At 31.4% G+C, this 22,855-nt stretch overlaps 1 protein-coding gene across 2 annotated transcripts; it reads left to right on the top strand.

Moving 5' to 3' along the window:
• Window positions 1–10,708: 10,708 nt before the first annotated feature.
• Window positions 10,709–13,579, top strand: LOC105791237 (high mobility group B protein 1). 2 transcript variants are annotated; one of them, XR_001132859.2, is made up of 6 exons: window positions 10,709–11,428; window positions 11,828–11,885; window positions 12,081–12,223; window positions 12,316–12,373; window positions 12,695–12,876; window positions 12,989–13,579. XR_001132859.2 is itself a non-coding variant. In XM_012619223.2 (5 exons), the coding sequence occupies exons 1-5, from the start codon at window positions 11,283–11,285 to the stop codon at window positions 12,728–12,730; spliced, it is 441 nt and encodes a 146-aa protein (XP_012474677.1). In that variant the 5' UTR covers window positions 10,709–11,282; the 3' UTR covers window positions 12,731–13,579. The 2 variants fall into 2 exon arrangements, 1 of the variants encoding a protein (XP_012474677.1); XM_012619223.2 differs by having other exon boundaries at window positions 12,695–13,579.
• Window positions 13,580–22,855: the final 9,276 nt, after the last annotated feature.

Here is a 22,855-nt window from a genome sequence, read left to right as displayed (position 1 = left end):
TTGGGGAGAGGATAATGAAGGTTCTGGACCCAAACACTTGGACCTATCTTTATTTGCAAACACTATTCGGCCTTTTCTAGTCCTTCGGGAAGCATCCACGATTTGCTTCTTATTGGCCAAGATCAATGATATCTTTTGTATTTTAATATATTATATTCAACGATCCAAATTTTTTTTTAAAATGTTAATTTTCATTGCATAATCTATGGGACAGTTGAAAAATTAAATATATAACAATTTATGAAAATGCGTAAAAATATTTTAATTTTATTATAAGGTTAAGAATAAGAGTATTTATCTCCTTCAATGTTTATGACATCTATGTTGTGGTTCAAGTGGTTTAAAATGAACGAGTGCTTTAATCGGAAGATTTAAGATTATTTAGCTGGGGTTGTAAAAAATTTTAGGTTTAACTTATAAATAGGTATTTAAGTTATATATTTTTATTAGTACTTAAATTACTTTTTTTGTAATAAATAGTATTTAAATTTTTTTCAAATTAATACCTTTGTTAGTCCAACAATTAATCAAGTTGTTAAGCCTATTTTAAGAAAATGGCTTAACATATAAAATTGACATCTAAATTATGTCTTTTTTTTTTCTATTTTGGTACCTAAACATTTTTAGGTAAAAGATGGTGACAAAATTTGGCAAATATGTCGATTTTAAAGAAATTTTAGAGATTTAGGCAATTTTAAAAAAAAAATAAGGGAAATAGGTTGTTTTTGAAGAGAGAAGACAAAAACGCACGGCGTTTTTGCCAATTTTTTTTAAAAAGAAAATTATTGTAAACTGTTGGATTTCCAACGGTTAGAAAATCACAACCGTTGATTTTTTAACTGTTGGAACCAATAGTAACTTGTTTTTCTCCAATGGTAAATTTTTTTTATATAAACCTTGCCTATTGTCAAAATTTTTTTATTCAATTCTATTCTCTCAAATCTATCAAGTATTTTGTTTTCAAATTTTCATTCAATTTCTCTCAAATTCTTCTTCTCTCAATTTTCTATTTTGTAATTTCTTTGACTTTATTTTATTTTCATAATTTTAATTTTTAAAAATGTCAAGCCTTTAATTCATTTGGATCAAAACGCATTTTAGATATTCAATTACAAATGGTAAGAAAATATTATTACATTTTTTTATTTTAATGAATATAATTATTAAGTTGTTAATATTATTTTTTTAATTTTTTTTATGTTTATATAATCAAAACGAAGATCGGATTATTGAGACATATATACACAATTTAAGTACGAGGGCACCACGTGTAATTGAACAACACTTGGAAGAGACAGGATTCTTGCATGTGTCCCGTATGCTCAATGGGACTAAATTGGAGCCTGCACTTATCAGTACTTTGTTGGAAAGATGGGAATCTAAAACAAACACATTCCATCTTCCATGTAGTGAGTGTATGATTACACTCGATGATGTGGCATTACAACTTGATTTACTAGTTGATGGGTCAGTCGTTATAGGGGATGCATATTAGCAATTGGAGCGCAATTTGCCACCAACTATTAGGCAAAATGTCAGACAAGTTTAGTGGTAGTCGGATAGAAATGAAATGATTAGAAGACAATTTCTCACATCTCGACAACTCTTCTAGTGCAGTTGAAAGACAACAATTTGCTCGAGCATTCATACTGAGGTTAATCAGTGGTCTTCTAATGCCAAATAAGTCTCTAATCTGGTACATTTAAGGTGACTCCTACAACTAATCGACTTAAAAGAAGTCAGGCGACTTAGTTGGGGATCAGTTGTCTTGGCTACATTGTATTAAGGTATCTGTCGGGGAATTGAAGCATAGAAAATTAAAATCGGTGGTTGTATACTCCTTCAGTCATAAGCATGGTATCACATGCCATTTTTACGTCCCCAAGTAACCTTCCCTTATCAACTCCCACTTGTAATAAGGTAAGATTCATTTAATTATATAATTATCATATTATTTTTTTCATTATTATATATTTGAAATAACATATTATTTGAATTGGTGGAACAATGGCGCGAGTCGTGTAGGTATATTGAACAAGCTCAAAGATATTCAATTATTATTAAATCAACAGTCAGAAATAGGGGTTAGTTTTTGAATTATTCAATTATATAATAATTGCGTAAGGGTTTGAAATTTAACATTAGGTACATGATAAATTTTATAATTTTATACTGTAGTTTGAATGAACGTCATACTTTGATCCGAGACTTTACGAATGCATCTCGGCCTAATTTTTGACGAATTGCAATATTTGGCATGTCAAAGTGCACTTGATAGTTTTTGCAATGGTTGAGAAGTATGAATTGATCAAGTGATGCGACAGTTTGAATTTGTGCAAAATATTTTGCCCTCACCCTAGGAGCTCGATGAACTTTACAAGATTGACTTTCGCGGGGGAAATGATGAAGATTGGCCTAAATTCCATGCCAAGTATATCTACATCTTGGAACATAGGTATGATTTCATACCTATGTGCGAACCAATTGTCCGATTGGATTTGGCGACGTCTTTTGTGATAGCCCGAAATAGGGCCTAATCGGAATAGTGGTTTCGTAACCACAAATCCGAAGTGAAATAGTTTAATTTTATAAATTTTTATTAGTTACTGATTGATTGAAATATTGTGTGAAAATATGGATAGAAAATTTTAATGCTTTAGTGCTTAATTGAATTTTTAGGACTAAATTGAGAAAAATGCAAAGTGTGTCTAATTAGTTATTAAATGACTTAATTGAATTATTGCATGAAATTGGAAGTGTTTATGTGGCAATTAGACCATGAATTAGTGTTATGGACACAAAAGGGTATTTCTAGAAAAATATCTAAGTAATGGGTCAAGGGCATTTTGTCCAAATTGAATAAAGACAAAATAAAGATGAAAACAAGTGTTCATCTTCTTAAAATCAGACGTTTGCTGCCAAAAAAATTCATGTCACCATAGCTAGGGTTCTTGAACTTCCTAAGCTCAATTGTAAGTGATTTCTTGCCCCGTTTTTGATTATTTTCGTATTTTTATGCTTATTGAAGCTTGAATTTCATGTTTCTACCATTTAATTTAAATGAAATTAAAGTTTAAAATTGACCCATTCATGATATAATTGTAAATTGATTAGTGATGTTAGATAATGAATGTTTGAAGTGTTAATTATAAGTTTTACTAGATGAATTTTGATGAAAATGTTGAAAAAGGGCTAAATTGTGAAAGATGGTAAAGTGTGCATAAAGTTGTGATTTTGTGAAATTGAGGGCTGTTATGAGCATGAAATATGATTTAGTGAAGTTTGAAATTTAAAAATTTAGTGAATTTTATTTTTACGAGCTTAGGGACAAAAGTGAAATTTTGAAAAGTTTAGGGAAAAATGTAAATTTGCCAAAATGTTGTGTATGAATTGTATTTGAATGAAATGTTGATAAAATGTATTAAATTGTGTTAATATAGATCAAGAAAGAAGAAATAGTGGAAGTGATCGGGAAAAGAAAGTTATCGACTAAATTACAAAAATAGTCGTTTTGCATCCGAGGTAAGTTATGTGTAAATAATAGTTATATTTTTATAAATTGTGAATTATATTTGATATGTGAATCAATATTGAATGTGAAAGGAAAATTATTCATGAATTATTCAAGTGAAAAGTGTTTAAAATAAAGTGTTAAGTGTAAATTCCGGTTGAACTTAGGAATAGAAGTGGATACAAGTGACATGTCACTAGAGACCCGTGTTACAGTGTTACAGTGAGTCCCGGTGCTGGGTGGTCTAGCATGTGTTGCGGACACTGACGGCTTGTGTGAGCGGCCGTGGACATTTCGGTGTTATTGATCGATGGTAGCCGGCTACATTTCGATGGTAACCGGCTACATTCGGTGGTAACCGGCTACATATCGGTGGTAACCGGCTACATATCGATTGTGGCACTTATGTGCTAAATCTCTACGTATCCGTGTATATTCCAAGTGTTCAACGGGATTAATAATGAATTAAAGTGAATATGAAATGAAGTGTGTATGCGGTACAATTGAAAGAATGAGTATATGTGATAAAAGTGTGAAAATGTATATGCAAGTGATTTGGTAAGATTGTGCATTTGTAAGTGATTGAAATTGCTAAGAAATGTTTTGATTAGTTATATGTTAAAAGTGTTAATTGTTAAATGAGTACCTATTATTTACATGTAACTTACTAAGCTATTGGTAGCTTACACCTTTCTTCTTTTCCTTTGTTTTATAGTAATTTGAACTTGATCGAAGTGGGGATCGTCGGAGCTCGTATCACACTATCATAATCGTCTCGGTATTATGTGCTTTTCAAAACGTTTAAACTATGGCATGTATAGAGTCTTAATCATTTTGAGCATGTTCAAATGATATGGCTAATATTAGCTATTGAAGTAGCTAGTAAAAATTATGTTTTGGGTGTTATGTATGTTAAATAGTAACTAATTCAAAGAAGCAGTTTCTTTGACAGCAGCAGTGACGTGAATGTTAAAATTCACCATAAATAGTAGAAATGGAATTAGAGAGTGAATTATATATGGAATCAAACCTTATCAAGTCTATTTTTATATGACAGAAATGGTGTAGGCAAAGGAATTCTGTATTTTGAGATATTTGAATTTTAGTGAGATAGGGTCAGAATGGTTTTTGAAGTCCCCTGCTCTGACTTTGAAAAATCATTATAAATTGTACAGAAATAATTATGGGTCATAATTTATAAGTGTAGATTTCTTAGTGAGTCTATTTTCAAAAGAAACAAACGATAACCTTATATGAATTCTTTACAATGAGATAATTGATTTTTAGTGCCAAGAGGTCAGATCTGTCGAGCTGTGAAACAGGGGATACTTTAATGAATAAACTGTACTAATTGGCCAAGTCAAAAATTCTGAAAATTTTATGGTCAGTAGTAATATGAGTCTAGTTTCAGGGAAAATTTACGGATTTAAATTTTGATTCTCGTAGCTCGAGTTATAATTAAATTAGTGACAGTTATACAGGTAGACAGTTTTGCTGTGAACAGTGAATTTAATTTTAAAAGCAAATTTTTATGCTCCGAATTGGTAAGTTAAATTGGATGACATCTCGTACTCGATTCCGGAAACAGTCTCAGGTAAGGGGTGTTACATCTTTGGATTACATGACATGGTTTAGACTTCACGGTAAGCCTTATCTGTTGCCGAAGGAGGAAATGAGTAGACAAATTTGTCATAGAAGGCCAACACGACCTTATGTGGGGTCGCGATTGGGAGTACATGTGTCGAGTTCATCATCATCAACTCCAACCCCAAATTCTATACTGATGGGTGCACCACATCCTATTCAGTATGGTTCATATTTTTCTGGTGCTTTTACTAATCCCATGTTTTTTCACACAAGCACCACATTATGCACTATCATACCATTCATAAACACCTTCTCTAGGAATATTTTTTTGACAACCTATATCCGTAGGAGCATATTACACGCCACTATCGTCAACAACACCAATGTATCTGCCATCGCCGACAATTCCAAAATTTTATGCACAACCAGGTTATTTGACACCATATACTTTTTGCCGATAGTGTTGCAAACACCCCCAGAATCACTATTTTTCAAAGGTAGGTCATCTTTGCAACCATTTATTAATACAATCGATGATATACAATTGGAACCTAAGATGCAAATACAGTTTACCATGGAACGACAAGATGAAAATGAAGACAATGTTGGAGATGAAGATCAAGATGGAGGTGGAGGTGGAGGTGGAGGTGGAGGTGGAGGTGGAGATGGAGACGGAGGTGAAGATGAAGATGAAGATGAAAACGATAAGCCGGAACCGCAACCACAATGAAATCCTCGTAACTGAAACCCACCAGGTTGTGGTACACATTTAGGCCGATGATGGGGATGATTTTTTTTTATTTTAAATTTGTTTCATGTACATAATTATTTATTTTGCTGACTTTTAATTTTTATTGTATTGAAATTTTCCATCCATAATCTACTTATTCACATTTTCTTAAAAATTGTTTGTTTATTTTTTTGTATGTTTATAAAAAAAATGAACAAATTGTATTGTATATTGTATTGAATTTTTACATCAATAATATCTTGATTCACAATTTACCAAAAAAAAAAATGAAAAAAAAATTATATTGTATTCTATTTTGTTTTTACATCAATAATCTACTTATTTACAATTTACCCTAAAAATGAAAAAAAATGTTTATATTGTATTTCTATATCAATAATTTACTTATTTACATATTATCAAAAAATGAATATATTGTTTGTTTGTTTTTTGTATGTTTATCGATAAATAAATAATTCTATTAATTCTGTTCTCACCTCAATGTTGCCCCCAAATGTGGACATGTTGTCTTACTATGCCCAGAGTTCCTACAATAACTGCATAATCTCGGTTGGTCTATCTTCTCCCAAATATTCATATTTTTTTTGTATTCGACTCGATTTCGGTCAACCTTTTGGCTTTTGACGCAACGTAATATCTGATATCAACTCTGTGACACCCCAAATCTGACCGGGACGGACTGACTCGAATTCGAAATGTTACATTAGTCACTGAAGTGACTCTCTAACTAACGACCACCCGAGGCATACCCCAACCTTATAACACCTCATTTATGACTAATTAACTATCATTTATTGATGCAAAAGCAACTTGTGAACCATTTTTAAACTTTTTTTTAAGTATTTAAACCAAATGGTATTTTGGTCATTTTACCACCTAAGGTTAAACTATCCTGAATTTATTTCTGAATAGTTACCAACCTTCTTTTAGTCAAATTATGCAAGCCCTAAAATTTTTAGCTTAATTCGAGTACATTTACTGTGTCGAATTCAAGTTTTATTATTAGGGGCTAGATAGTAACTTTATAAACTTTTAGTACATTTTCCAAATTAAAAAAGATTAAGAGTGTTTCTACCAAATATTGACATTTACAAGTCTAATCCTAAAATAATACCAAGTTTTCCTATCACTAAAGGCTTCAATTAATCTAATCAAGTTTTATGACTAAATTATAAATTAAGCAAATTAGAATACTAGATTACAAAAATTAAAAATCAAACCCCCAAAAACCCACACGTCCGTCTGCAAACCACTACACCTTTTTTGTAAAAAATTTGTTCTAATTACCAAATTTTACATATTTTACTTACCCATTAAACTTGAAATAGCTATAATTAATTACCATAAACATCTACACATCTCCAATTTAATTTATTTACAATAAACATGCAACAATTAATCAAAATTTAACACCCAATTACACGCTTAGCAAACACCAACTAATTCACACAAGCTACATACCTTAGTCACAAGCAATCCACTTCATGGTAAGCTTCAATTAAATATTGTTAGTATAAAATACATACTTCATACACCATGCTATCAACCACTGTATGAACACTTATCAACATACCATAAATCAAACATCTATTAGACATAAAATCATGTATTAAAACAATTATAAAATTACCAAAATTAAAGTCCAAAATTTAATGCCCAATGTCCATTACAAGAAAAATAACACTAGTCCCAAAAGCATCACAATGCCTCTGTATAGTCTCTAAAATAAATTTCTTAAGCCACTACCGAGCCTTATTCTTGGATCGCCTTTACACTCACTTCTTGACTCCTTACGCTCAGAAATTATTTACACAAAATGTGAGTGTGTGAGCTTAAAAAGCTCAGTGAATGATAGTAAAAACTTCAAGTAATTTTCACCCAATCATGCATAAATCAATGCAATTAAGTATTAAATTTTCAGTCGCAACATGTTAACATTTCACCATAACATCACATGCTATTTCAAGAATTAAGAATCAAATTTTTCATGGCATGTAAAATCATCTTTTAACACAAACATTCAATTATATTGGCATAATACATCCATGGCAATAAGTAAACGTGTGATCATACATTGGATAAACGGATCTCCAAACTCCCACAAATCAAATAAAGTCCTCCGAATTGAGCCAGCCGAAGCCACATGCTCCTTTATAACGCCTCAGATAACCCAATGAGTGGAGACTCAAGCTCAACACTCCCTTATCTACTCTAAAGAAATCAGTCCACCAAGAGCCATATGCTCACAATATCACAAACAATGGTGAGTACTCATAAATCCTATGACATGCCAACTATATCCAATGGATCCACTATGCAATTTTTCTAATATAATCATACATACAAGGCATAAAATTTGTTATTTAATCACTTAATTTAGGATGTTAAAATGTAAGTAAAAGCATGTTGCTTAGCAATTTTAACATCAATAAAATTAAGCATAAAAATATCCTTTTCCCAATATTCATATACCAATTAAAACACCTTTATCAAGTGTTCAATATATCAACAATTCATGCTCCAAATATAAATTTATTGCATACAATTTAATCATGCTAAAAGCATAATACACAACTTACCAAAGCAATTACTATTTTGCTCTTTTATAAAATAAAACCTATTTTTTTAAATTCAACCATCCAATATATAATTAAGTTATTAATAACACCAATTAAACCTTTAATTTAACACATAATTAGGCCAATTTACCAAATTACCCTTAATATCACTCACCTCCACACTTAGCTCTTTAAGCAAAAATGTGTGCAAACTAGCAAGTTTAAGCTTCAACTCTGATTTTCACATTCCTCCTCTTTATGTAGAGCTTTAACAGAGACAAAGTATGCATTACAAACTAATAATAGAAGCAAGAAACAAGGAATTTGATAAAGTACACAAATCTAAATCATTGCTCTAAACAACCTTACCGATGTTGCACAACTAAGTCGAAATATGGAATTCCTCAACTAAACTCCCTTTTCAGCACCTCAAACCACTTCTAATCTTTATTCCTAGTCCAGTAACATGTATTCTAAGTGCTAATTTCATCATTTAATCCGTTTTATAATTTTTCAGAAAAATCATCCATGTTCTTGATCAAATTTGAATTTCTCAAAATTGATCCATAAAACGTGTTTGATCTTTTGGTTTAAGATTAAAAACCTCTTATTAGACCTATTTTGATTGTTACATGTATGAATCGATTGTTGTATGTATAAGGCTAAGTAAAAGTTTGAGTTAGATAACTCGATTGAAAAGACATATTTTTTACACACACGGGCTAACACACAATCGTGTGTCATGCATAGGCAAGCGACAGAATCGTATGCTCTGTATGAGTAGGGTGGTTTTAGTTAAGCATTGTCTCAGTCTCTCACACGGCCTAACTACAAGGCCGTGTGAATGCTTGCAAAAAAATTACATTTATGTACACACGACTTTAGTTTGAAACACAGTTTGAATACATGACCGTGTGACCCTATTTTATGATTTTTCCCTAGTTGTTTAAAAGTTTGTAATTTGGTCATTAATTGCACTTGGGCTAACATAAGAGCTTTTATAAGCTCAATTGAGATCAATTGAGACTCTGAATTTTTTGTAAGTTGTGCTAAACATGTATTATGAGTTATTTTGTTGAAGCATTAAATGTTAAAGTCAGAAATGCATGTGAATTGTTTTGTTAACTATTGTAGCATCTTGTAGCTTGGGTCTGGCGATCAGACCGAGTAAGGGATGTTACATGTATAGTCCTTTTTGTTTTAATATATGGCATGTACCTAGGTTTGAGTTGATTTTGTGTTATAATTGGTAAAATCGAAAGTTTGAATAGCAATGTTAATTGAATTATGAATATATATGAATGGTAGTGAATTAGAATAGAACATATGATGAATTACCAATTAAAATGGTTAGATGGATGAAATGATGAAAATATCATATGTTAAATGTGTTATATATAAGTAGTATTGATGCAACAAGATGAAATTTAGCATATGGAAATAATTAGAATGTTGAATTAGTTGATTTGGTATTCATATTGAATTCGAAGAATGTTTTGATTAGGCACCATTTGGAAACATAAGGTCACATCGCGATGTTGAGTCCTTGTCGTCATGATGAAAAGTCGTTAGATAGTTTCGTCGCGACGTCAGCCCAATATTTTATAAACTTTACAGTTTGGTCTTAATTCGACCTTGAGTTAACAAAAGAGCTTCTGTTAGCTTGTATAAGACTCAACAATGATGGAAAATCATATTGAGAATGGATAATATTGTTAATAGCATATATAAAAGGGTAAATTGAATTGTAGTTGCTCTGGAAATGGATGTGGTATCTTACAGCTTAGACCCGATAATCGGGTCGAGTATGGGGTGTTATAAAAGAGAGGGTGAAAGCGCGCGCTTTCACCCTCTCTCTTGCCACGTCAATTGAAAATGTACCCTACAAGAGTCGTTTTTTCCTTCTCTCTCCAAAAATGATCTGTTTCACTAATATTTGACAAAGCAATCTAATTCTCTAATTTTTCTTTAGTATTGGCACACATACTTCATTTTCCCAAAAAAATGGTATCTAAACTACTTTTATTCCCAAGTTGATACCTTTGTTAGTTCAACCGTTGGTCAAACTATTAAATCTATTTAAAAAGATAACTAATTAAAAATTGTCATATGACAAAAAGGATAAAAAAATTATTTTTACTTAGGGCTAGTTTAGTAATACTTATAAAAAATTTAATTTAAAATTTGACAGCATGTTTAGTTGGGGGAATAGAAATGCATTCCCCACCAATTCGGTGGGTGGTGGCCCATGCCTATTTCGCTGTAATGAGTTATTACAGCCCTGTTCCAAACGGGTTTATTCAGGGCAAAAGTGACGTTTACAATTCGGTGGTCTGGGTTGGGAATATCTATTCAACGAATGGGTGGGTGAAAAATTTCCTCTGATTACCCTTTCTTTCTCACATCTGAAGCTTTCCTCTTTCTCATTCTTCTTCCCATTTCCTCTGAGAGCAATACGTTAGCAATTCGGCACTGACCCTCGCCCGGAAGTCTAAATCCTAGCTCCTTCCCACCGGAAACAATCGAGTTGTGGTGGCAACTGCTTCACTGGTGAGAGCCATCCAACACTGGGTCTTTGTCTCCATCTCCTACCTGTCTTAGAAATAGAAAGGAGAAAAAAAAATGGTGAAGAAAGCTTCAAATTTGAAAATTGATCATTCATCTTCAACCTCCGTTACTTCAGCTAAGAACCCATTAATGGCCTCCAATCAGTATTTCTCTCTTACCCCTTTGCTTTATAGTATTTTTTGCAGAATAAATTATGGCTTTCTTAGTTTGTTTTGCTTGTAAGGAATTTTTGGGGTTAACAATAGACACTTTTGCTTGAAAAAAAATTGTTAGTCAAACGGCGTTAAGGGTAAAATCAAGTGAGAAAATGAAGAAGAAAACTGAAGAGAGTGTTGTTAGGGAGAGAAAAAAGAGACCCAAGTCGAAGTCAAGACCCAAATCGAAGCTGAAGAAGAAAACAAAAATCGAAGCTAAAATGCCTAAGAAACCCCCCACTGCTTTCTTTTACTTATTGTGAGTATTGCTTATGAATCATTTTTTGTTCATAGTATTGGTTAACATTTTGTTGATTATAACATTCCCCTGCCTGGAAATTTCATGCTTTTATTCGTATGCCCTTGTCGTATAAGAGCTAAAATCTATCTGCTTATTTCTTGACTGCCCTTTTTATGCAAAATTTTGAGTTGGTTTTTTAGGCTTGCAAATGGATTGTGTTTCCTTGCCTGTAATGGAGAAAATGTATATGCAATATATATACATATAATACATATATATATGTATGTGTTTGTGTGTTCTGGAAAATGAGCTTTGGTTCTTAAATCAAAGGATTTTGCCTGCTAGTTTTGTTGCAGAAATTGAATGTCCTGTGAGAGGCATTAAACTAACAGATTTTTTCATTTTCTTATACTCAAGGGTGGATTTTTGTAAGGAATTTCAAGAGCAGAATCCGAGCATCAAGTCAATGCGCGATGTATGTTATGGTTTAAAAACACAAAATCTTATTTTAGAAAATGAATCTCTGTGTATTTAACGTATATGTTAACGAATCCTCCCCGATATTGTAACTTTGGGCACTTCATTTTCTAATTAAATAATGAGAAAAAAAGTGTTTTTTTTTTTTACTTATGGGGTTTTTGCTTTTTTAATTATTATTGGGATTTTGAAGGTGGAGAAATGTATGGTAAGATTGCAAGAGTTGCAGTTAACAGTTGCAGGAGGGTCTAAGATTATATCAGGGGTGAGTTTAAGTCCAAGAAGTACTAAAGGTTATATGAGGACTAGTCTCAGATGCAAGCAAGAGTCCTTGAGGTAAGATCAAATTTTGGTTTGTCTTCAACTGTGCCAAAAGGTTCAATCTTTTTTCTTTTTGCATACTAAATTAGGTGGCTTTCAATTTGAAGGATGAAGAACTCTACTCCAAGGAAATCACCATTGGGAAGTTTCCAGCCACTACAGGAGGTATATCCTTCTTATTTTCTTTATATTTTTAAATTTTGTGGCCTAGTTTCCCTCTATTGAGCATTGTTTCTTGAATTTATCATTCATTTTGAATTTCCTATATAAATATCCACTACAAGGTAGCTTTTAGAATGCCATATTTGTCTACCTCTTGTACTCTTTTGCACTTGAGTGTGGTTAGATACATATATACCCTAAACCCAATTAGATTAGCTTTCCTTTATAAGCTAATTTTTGATGAAATGATCTTTTTCAAAGTTCAAATTCGTTGAGCAAGCTAAGATGGCAAATAATTAGATTTATCCAACCTTTTTGATGCAGGTGAATGGAGGAGAATGTCATTACCAGCAATGTTAGTAGGGGAAACAGTGGGTGAAATACTTTAACCAAATCAATTTGCAAGATAGATCCTAGCAGTTGTTGATAACAAAACCAAGAATACTTCTGATGATCCTAAAACTCCATTGACTGAACACAGGAAGCAAATATATCAATTTTTAAAGGTAATTGCATGAACCAATTGAGTTAAAACTCAAATTTTTCCATTGTTTTTTTCTGGTCGTGCCATGATATATTCCCTGTTCTGCTAAAATATATTGTTCCTGGTGCTTCTAGTCTCTGATGGAAAAGGATGATTTGAAATGCGGGCAGAATGCGGTGGTGGAGAGGAAAATCGTATTAGTCCCGAAAAGTGAGACCATAGTTCATTTAATTGTTTCGAATGTTAAAACATTTGACTACCAATTAAGCAATGGTGATATGAAGCCAATAAAAAAAGGTTTGAGTGGTTTGAAAACAACTCGGAAGCAGCGATCCAAAGGACGCAAGTAAAAAAGAGACTGTAGAGACTTGAGGGACAAAAGTGTTTGTATATGAGGTAAAATTGGATTAGATGGAGTGTGTTATATATATGTATATGGGACTGAGTGAATTTTGATAGGTATTAGCACTCGGGTCTCTAAAAGCCAGCATGGTTAGTAACATCATCACCCAATTTTATAGGGACAAGATTTTGGATATTATCTCAAACATGCCTGACTCTATGCATTTCCCACATTAACTTATGGTGTAAATTTTAAGCACAATCCCTATATTATTGTATAACCATAGATACAGCCCTTAATCTTTACCATTTTGGTTAATTTAGCCTGTAACATTTCCCTTTTATTACTTCTTCAATTCTATTTAGATTGTACCAGAAAACAATTTCACATTTTTTCTTTTTTAATCTTACTAGGTTAATATATTATTATACTTTTATAGAACACTTGTCAATCTTTTGACTCTATTTGTGGAGTCTAAAAGTGTATCATTTAATTGTTTAAAGCACCATTTTCCAAATCTAATAAAATTCATCAAATTTATTTATTAAATTTTCTTCATAATAAAATTGAAGAAAAAAATATGTGAGATTCCTCCTCAAAATTGAAGAGAAAAAGGATGAAAATTAAACCTATAATTTGCCCCATAATTTGCCCCAGATGAAACAAAGAGTTTGATGAATTCGTGGTGAAATCAGGTTTAGTAAGAGGGAATGGTTTAAATGCCAAAAAATTTGAAATCAATTTGGATTATTGTTATAAATTGTGCGGTTTTGATGTTGAAGAAGAGGATGAGTTCAATGTTTCAAATTTTATTAATAAGAAATTAAAGTAGATTATATATTATTTTTATAGTATTATATATTATTATTTTTAATTCATATAATAATAATTATATTAAGAATTTTATTAAATTATATATTATTTTATTAAATTATTTTTAATAATAATCTTATTAAAATTTAATAACAATAACAATAATCATCTACCTACAAAAATTTTGCTAAGGGTATTCTAGTCATTTTAGTTTTTTTCCTTATGCTATTACAACATCATTCCATTCAACCAAACATAAGAATACTATTACAGCTCTATTCTATTCCATTCAACTAAACAATTGAATTACTTATTACAGCTCTATTCCATTACAACTCTATTCAATTACAGCTCTATTCCATTACAGCGAACCAAACGTGCCCTGAGTGTTTAGCATTGCTGTCAAAAAGTGCTTTTGAGAAATAAAATGTCCATTTTAGACATGTTATTATCAAGTAACAAATATGCATTTAAATAATATTTAAATTAGTTAATATTATTATATTTTAGTAAGAATATAAAAAATTATTATAACTTATTGTTAATATTTTAATATATGAAATATAAATTTTAAATATTTTAAGAAATAAATATTAATTATTTATAAAATTTAATTAGAATATATAAACTATATTTTAAATATTTAAATATAACCATTAAATATTTTTAATTAGTATTTTAAAAATATTTTTTATTTTTAATTAATGATAACACATTTGTAATTAAATACCAAGAAAAAAGAAAGAAAGTACTATGTTATTGGAGGGGTGAAAAAGTAATTAAGCACCAAAAGTGCTTTTGGGAGAGGAAAAGCTAAAATTTTTAGCTTCTCCTTTTCAAAAGTGCTTTCGAAAAGCATTCTGAAAAGCTAAAAATTTTAGCCAAAAGCAGCTTGTTCTGCATAGTTTTTCTTCCAAAAGTGTTTTTGGAGTTAGACCCTTAATTTGTTCTTTCTTCTTCATCTTATTTTGGGTTTCTTCTATGAGTGTGAGCATTTAAGGCTTATGGTTTTGATCAAGGTTTTCAGAACCAGATCAATGGTTGACCTAGTTAGGCTACTAGTTCCTGATTTGTGTGGTTCGATGAAATAAATTAATAAAAATTTATTAAAATAAAAAAATTATTTTTTAAAAAGCATAGAGGAAACATGCTCAACCGATTTTTTAACTTGTCTTAATCGATCTATATCAGTTCGTAGGTCAATCGATACAACCTCTATCTTTGGATTGATACCTCGACTAGTCCGATTCTAAAAACACTGTTTTGATCGAAGAAAAAACTTTCTTGATCATATTAGGTTGAACAAGAAAAAGTGAAGTTTGAAAACAACTTAACCGCATCTCAACCTTGAGAGGGTGAATTTTGAGCATTCTTGATTTTGTAAGACATTATAAAGGAAGAAAAAAAGAAAAAAATAGAGAGTAAGAAATAACGTAAAAGAAAAAGTAAAATAAAAGAATTTATAAAATATCTTTTAAAGTTTACATGACATGGTAATCACGTATTGGATGGAAATTTTTAATAAATATAACATTTTGGTGTAAAATGGGTAATGTAAGAATGACTCAAGTATTACTTTTGACAAAAAAAAGTTTAGGAACCAACTAGAAAAAATAGTATAGTTTGAGTATTAATTTGTGGGTTAATTTTTTTCAAATAAACTTAAAAGTTTGACTAACGGAGGTACCAACTTGGAAAAAATAGTTTAGATATCACTTATGATAAAAAAAGTTATCAAGATGGGGAAAAATGTTATAGTTTAGGTACTAATTTGTGGGTTAAAACAAAATTTTACATATATATAGTTAAGGGTTTTACTAGTGCAAATAATAAATAATATATGTTTGATAAACTAGAATTAGAATAAACTTAATACAAAGCACAACAAAATGAAAACTATAACATATCTAGATATGACCCACACATTGTGGGACTTAAACCCAAAATAATATGGGAGAGAACCCAAACATATTATTTGAGTATAATGTGACTCAAACTTGGGCACTCAAAGTCTCAAAGCCTCAACTTTTGGAAACACTATTAAGACCTTATTAGCAAAACAAAAACAAACAAAAAAAAACTATATAAAATTAATATCAACAAAGGAATTAAACTTACACCCAACTAATCTCAAATTTCTCAACTTAACTATTTATCATTAAACTTGATCATGGCCGAGCTATCTGTCCAGGTCCGAAGGCCCGCTCGAAAAGTGAAAGGGTTTGAGAAAAAATATAAGGTCGAGAAATGAGTTTGGACAAAAAATAAGGCTTGTTTTCTAAATGGGTCGGGCCTCAAGTAGGATTTTCTTGGCTCGGCCCGGCTCGAATAAGTTGTTTTGCTACCATTTCGCTATTGTTTTGTTATCGTTTGACTATTACATTATTACTATTTTGTTGTTATTGTTTGGATATTGCATAACTCTAGTAATTTTATTGTTAATTTTGCTACTATTTTAGATATATTTTCTTGCTAGTTTGCAACTATCTTAATGTTATTTAAGTATAAAGAGTTTTTTAATATATTTTCAATTTGTTGGGAAACATTTATTTTAATGATTTTAGTGCATATGATGTATTATATTTTTTTAAATAGGTTTTTATTTAAAAAATTAATATGGACAGACCGGGATAGGCTCGGGTTTCATATTTTTAATCTAGGCCGAGTTTAAGCAGAATTTTAGGCCCATTTTTCAAGTTGAGCTAGGCCCGAGCCTAAAAGATAGACCTAAAATTTTGCATTAACTTGGCCTGAACCCAATCCATGATCAGGTTTATTATCATTTTAAGAGTTTTTTTCAAGGTTGTAGTTCAAGCTATTTATTTTTTTTAAAAAAAGTTGTATAAAATTATTGATATATATACTTATAATAAAAATTATTATTTTAAAATTTTGATTATTTTAAAAATTTTCAACTATCAATCAAGAAAAAGAAATTTATAAGTAATATAGTTATATTCTGCGATAAGCCAATACTTTATCGCTTTACTTTTGTTATGTATTGTTTAGGAAAGCTTATGTTAGATTCTCCCAAACGTGCTACAAAGTGCCTCCCAAGTCTGCAATATTTTCCCCTTTTTCTTTTGCTAACATCAGACAATGTAGTTTTCTTCGTTAAAAAGCTGCGAAACAGCGGAGGGAAGACAAGGGTATACAATAATATTTTCTATAAAATACTTCAACATTCATTTTTGCTCTTCTTTTCCCTGCCAAAGCAAAGCAAAGAATATGAAAAAAAAAAAAAGCATGATTGGGAAAAAATAAAATCCACCACCGTATCGGTTGAATCAAATAGTTCAATTATCTTGAAATATTTCAAAAAATAAAAATAATTAAAAGTCATAAAATTTTATAAAAAAATGAGAGGTCATAAATTACAAAAAATATTTACAAAAATAATCAAAATATAATGAAAAAGTCAATTTTTTGTTAAAAATCCTAAAAAAAATAATTGTGCAAATATTTTGTATTCCTAATATTTTAAATTTTTATTATTGATACAAGATTGGGATTATGATAGTTTTCAATAGTTCACCTCTTTGGTGGAGAGTCATAGGTGGTTATGAATAATTAAAGTATGGTTTTCTTGGAAGACAAGAGCACTAGAGGGGAAGAAAGATATATACTTCAGAGTGAGAGTGTAGAGAGAGATCGAAAAGAGAGATTCCTATTCCTTGGTCCTTGATGGTCTTATAAAGTGGTGCCATCAATCCTTCTCGAGATGCCACATGTTATTCTAGTATTAGTTTCATACTTTTTGAAGCTCAGCTAACCTATTGATATCCTTTACTTGTAAGTATGAGATGTCATGTTAGAACAACGAATACATGTGATATATGGATGACATGTATTCTATATATATTAAGAGTGTAGTCCCCATGGTATATGCTTGCGATGTCATGAGCTTGTGAGGTTGAGGGCTCAACGTGTATTGTGTTTGTAAAGTTTAACCTTACAAGTACTCTTAGCTCGTGAGGTTAAGGGCTTGACGAGTCTTGCGCTTGCAAAGTCTTAATTTTATAGGTAATTTTAATTTGTGAGATGACTTTAGTCCAATGATGGTCCCACAAAACTAATGCTGCGTAAGGTAAATTTATGAAGTGCAGATATAATACCTATCAATTTCAATAATTTAGCTTTTAGATTTACAGCGATGAAAGAAATGAATTTACTAATTGAATAGATTTAACCTATTACTATCATGAAAGAAAGAGAAAGGAAAAAGGAAAAAGGAAAAAAAAGAAAAAGGAAAGCAGGTTTTAGGGATTACAACTTACGAGTAAATATGACCAAAACAAAAAATCCTTTTAACGGCATACATCAGAATAGGTTACCTATATATGGTGGTGCTGGAGTTGTTGGCATCCAAGAAGGAAAATTGTTTCCATAAATGGAAATGAAAGTGATTAAATCATAAAATAATACCTTAAATGCAAAAAACCAAAATCCATTTCATGAATTAAATGTTATATTAGTAAAGTAGCATGAAAGATATGAGCAAATTAATGAAAATATGAACAACTGTTGAAGATTCAAATTGTAGTGAAACCAACTAGTAATTAATTAAGGATAATGCTAATTTTGTACATAAAGCAATGGCATTTGTGTCTGTACATAGTTTATGGAATGTTCCTAGGTGATGAATCAAACACATACTTTATTACCACCTCCCGACCCCAAGAAATGAATAATAAAGAAAGAAAGAATAAAACCAGGATGGGCGCTTCCAATCCAATGGAAGCTGGCTGACTAAATTTGCAGGCATTAATGCAATTTACTCAGCCTCAACCAACAATTGCCTGGGGAAAAATGAAAGCTGTCGTCCACAACTGACTCTGCATGCCCATTGCAAGCAGGTCCACTCAAATGCGAATCCGAGGAACTTTCTTACCCATTATTACTTAACCCATAAAATTTTCCCATTACCCCTAATTCGAATCTCTCATGCAAAGCAGTCCTAATTAATTGAGAGAAATTTATTTTATATTTAGGAATTTTAAAATATAAAATTCAATTTTTAACATTTACTATCTTTTTAAAAATATAGTCACTTTTCACAAATTTAGAATTTTGTTCTTAACACTTTTATTTTTAAGAATTTAGTCATTTTATTTTTAGATTTCAAAATTCAGGTCTAATTATCAACACTATTAAGTTTTTATTGGTTTAATTTGTAGGTGTGATAATTTAAAATAAATAAAAATAATCATATAACTAAAAAGATCCGTTGCAATGAACTTGAATTTAATAAAATAATTTTAATAATATTAACAGTGGACTTAAATTTTAATATCTAAAAATAAAAGACTAAATTCCTAAATATAAAATTATATGAACTAAATTATAACAGATTTTAACCTAAAAAAACATGCATGTTTTGAATATAGTCTTCATCTAAACTACGCAAAAGCCCTAAATTTGAAATTGTGTGGCTTTGAACCAATACCAACATAACACGTCATATAATCAATTTCCACCTTGAGAATTTAGATTACTAATATATCCCTCAATGTACGCGTGATCATCCAAACTCTTCTACGGTAAATCAGTGCAATTTTTTACACACACAGGCAATTGAACCTCCCATAATTTTTCTACGGAATTATCGTAATTACATGGATGGAATAAGTAGTTTACCACTACAGTTTTTCTCTCCAATTATTTTCTTCTCATAATGTAACTAATTTAACAGTGCTTTCTAACCCAAGTTTGTTGTCTTTAATTAACTTCCACTTCCAATACATATCATTACCTCGAGCAAGCATATGAACAACTCAACGAAATATCATTCCTCGTCACAATCCGATCTCTCTTTTATTCTCCTTGAAAAAAAAATTGAAAATTCCAAATGAAAAACAAAATTTAAAAATAAGCAGGGGAAGAAAAAGTTCATCCGGAGAGCAATTATAATACCCTTACCAGTTCCAATGCCTGATATGGATAAGAGATGCATCGAAACTTACGCATAAAGAAAAGCTTAAGAATAATTAAGAATTTTATACTTTAAACCATTAAATAAAACCATTAAAACATGTTTGAAGTCACTTAAGAGTTTAGAACAAAATTGAAATCAATTCGAATCATTCCTAAGGGTTTGAAACTTGCCCAAACCATAAATCTAGGTCTTAGGAACCTGCAACGGCAAAAAATGAAGGTCTGTAGGTGCAGAGGCTGTAAGTCTCGAGACTTAAGTGCAACACTATAACTTTTTAGGTTCGATGTTTGTAAGTCTCAAGACTTAGGTGCAAGTCTCAAGACTTTGGACCCCTGGAGTAAAAATTGGGTTTAAAACCATGCAAGTCTCGAGGCTTACGTGCCATATCTCAAGATGTAACACCACAAAATAGGGCCTAGGAGTTTGAGGGATATTTTAGGGATTTTAGCTTTAGAGTATTCGGAATTTGGTGACATGGTAAACGGTAAATGTTTTCGACTATGACTTTTAGAAAATTAATTTAATTTTTGGAAAAGAATTTTAGAAACCTTCAATTTTAGAAAAAAAGACTGATTTGTAACAAGGGTCGAAGTTGTGAGTGTTTATGTTGTAGTTTTACTGAATTTTAAAAATACAACCTAGAATCATCCCCCACCTACAGATTTCACGTTAATACAGATTTCACGTTAACTCTTCTCCTTTGCTTGTTTATGCCGTCCCTTTCTCTCCCAATCTCTCACCTTCAATTTTCTTTGTTAAATCTTCATCCTTTTGATTCCTATCATTACCCAAGTCATTAATCTTCATCATATTTCAAGAAAACACCCCAAAAATCTCATTGATTTCATCTTCCTCACATGTGAGTTTTCTCGGATTTGTGTTAAAAGTTCATTTTTCTTCCATCGAAGGTAATCGTTTGTCTTTCCATTATTTTTTAGTGTTATTTAGTGTTTGAAATAGAGTTTTAGCCATTGAATCGCATGTTTTGATTAAAAGCAAAAAAGTTGATCGTTAATGGTGGATTTCAGATTTTTGAGTACAAACATGATTTCAATGCTTAGAAGGTTTATAAACTGAGTTTAAAATTTTGTTAAGGATTCCTAAGGGTTTAATAAATTTTCGAGAAAATTATCATAAACATGTCTAAAATTTTGATAGAATGAATTGAGTAGTTTTGTGTAGTTTAAAGGTTGAGAATTAGTCGTAGGTGATTAAATAGATTAATAGAATTCGTTATAGACAAAAAGACTAAGTAGAGACCGAGATATTTGGAATTCAAGTTTGCTATGTCAAAGGTTTCGGTTACATGAGAACATAGCTTAGACTTATGTTTTTGACTACTTGAGTTGAGTCCTTAGCTAATTGATGATTATGTTGTTGTTGGTTTATTATGTTGAAGCTTCAGATTCATTAGGACCTTTTACGAGTTAAGGAAAGGCTAGTTTGAGCTTTTGGCATTTCGACGAAAGCGTAATTGGTCAGTGTTTGGAATCGCTGCTTGTAGACACAATTCAATATGTTAATTGAAAATTTAGTTGTAGCCTAAACCCCTATTCTAAATTCTGAGTGTAAGTTTTCTCATACTCATGTTTAACTTGTGAAATATGTGTTTGTGTTATTGTGAAATGTAGATAAAGATGAGATGCTATTACATATGTTATGTGTCCATGATTACTGTTGGGAAAGTGTATATGTAAGCATGTCATACATGCTAAGTGACAGTGATAATATTGTGCTAATGATGCAAATATACAGTGATAGTGAGCTGATAATCTGTAAGTAATATATGTGTTTAATAATGGATATTTTGGTATTGTGAACTTTGAGACCATTGGATATAGTTGGCTTGCCATAGGATTGTGAGTACTCACCTATATGTGTTATGTGATTTGGGCATTAAAGCCCTGGGACATGTTGGTGAGATAAGAGAATGCGAGCTAAGCTCTATTCAACGGGACATGTTGGTGTGATGGAGAGTGTTAGTTATATGCTTAACTTTTTGCGATATGTTCAACTCTATGAGTCATTTGGTGTGTTGGCGATCTGTGTATGTAACACCCCTAACCCGAATCTGTTGCCGGAACAAGGTTACGGAACATTATCGGAGTTTACAAATCAATCAGAAAAAATTTCAAACATTTCATATCATAGCAATAAACATATCAAAAACAAATCAAAATCATTCATATTGTCCCATATACAAGCCCTCGAGGCCCAAAATATGCATTAGAAACAAGTCGGGACTATATCGGAAACTCAGAGAATTTTTTGAAAAATATTGAAAATTTTCATCACTGCAAGGGTCACACGGCCGTGTGGCTAGGCTGTGTCTCAGGCCATGTGAGAATTTGAAATGGGGACATACGACCATGTTTGAGCCTATGTTTGTAACCGTGTAATTCACTGACTTGGGCCACACAGCCAAGCCACACGCCCGTGTGCTAGGCTGTGTACGCTTTGAAATAACCCTACACGCTCGTGTTCCAAGCCGTGTGCTAGGCCGTGTAACAGCCTGACTTGCAACCATTTGAAAGCTATAGGGGACACACGATCGTGTCGCCTGGCTGTGTGTCACATACGGTTGAGAGACACGCCCGTGTCTCTGCCTGTGTGGACGAAAATAGGCCATTTAACAAACCATTTTTCTCACCCAATTTGGAATGTACCTATATACAACATTGCACATACTTACAAGCCATATCAAGGCATCCAAATAAAGCATAAACAAGTCATTTACATATGGTATAAATTCATACAACCAATATGCCCTTAGGCACCTCAAATGAAAATATATAAACATGTTCAATCATGCACTCTATTTGTCCAAAATACCCAACTAAATTATAGGCACATTAGCATCAATACATGACATTTGGTTACCTTACCAAAGCATACCAAATGGTACCAAAT

This window comes from Gossypium raimondii, chromosome 8 (genome assembly GCF_025698545.1).
Source record: "Gossypium raimondii isolate GPD5lz chromosome 8, ASM2569854v1, whole genome shotgun sequence".
NCBI lineage: Eukaryota > Viridiplantae > Streptophyta > Magnoliopsida > Malvales > Malvaceae > Gossypium > Gossypium raimondii.
This window is presented reverse-complemented; position numbering and strand designations above follow the sequence as displayed.

Bases quoted from the DNA above. Each gene is read 5' to 3' on its own strand.
- LOC105791237 (XM_012619223.2), top strand. From the start codon at position 11,283: ATGAAGAAGAAAACTGAAGAGAGTGTTGTTAGGGAGAGAAAAAAGAGA. The intron at 11,429-11,827 runs GTGAGTATTGCT...CTTATACTCAAG, and splicing joins ACTGCTTTCTTTTACTTATT to GGTGGATTTTTGTAAGGAAT. The intron at 11,886-12,080 runs GTATGTTATGGT...GGGATTTTGAAG, and splicing joins GCATCAAGTCAATGCGCGAT to GTGGAGAAATGTATGGTAAG.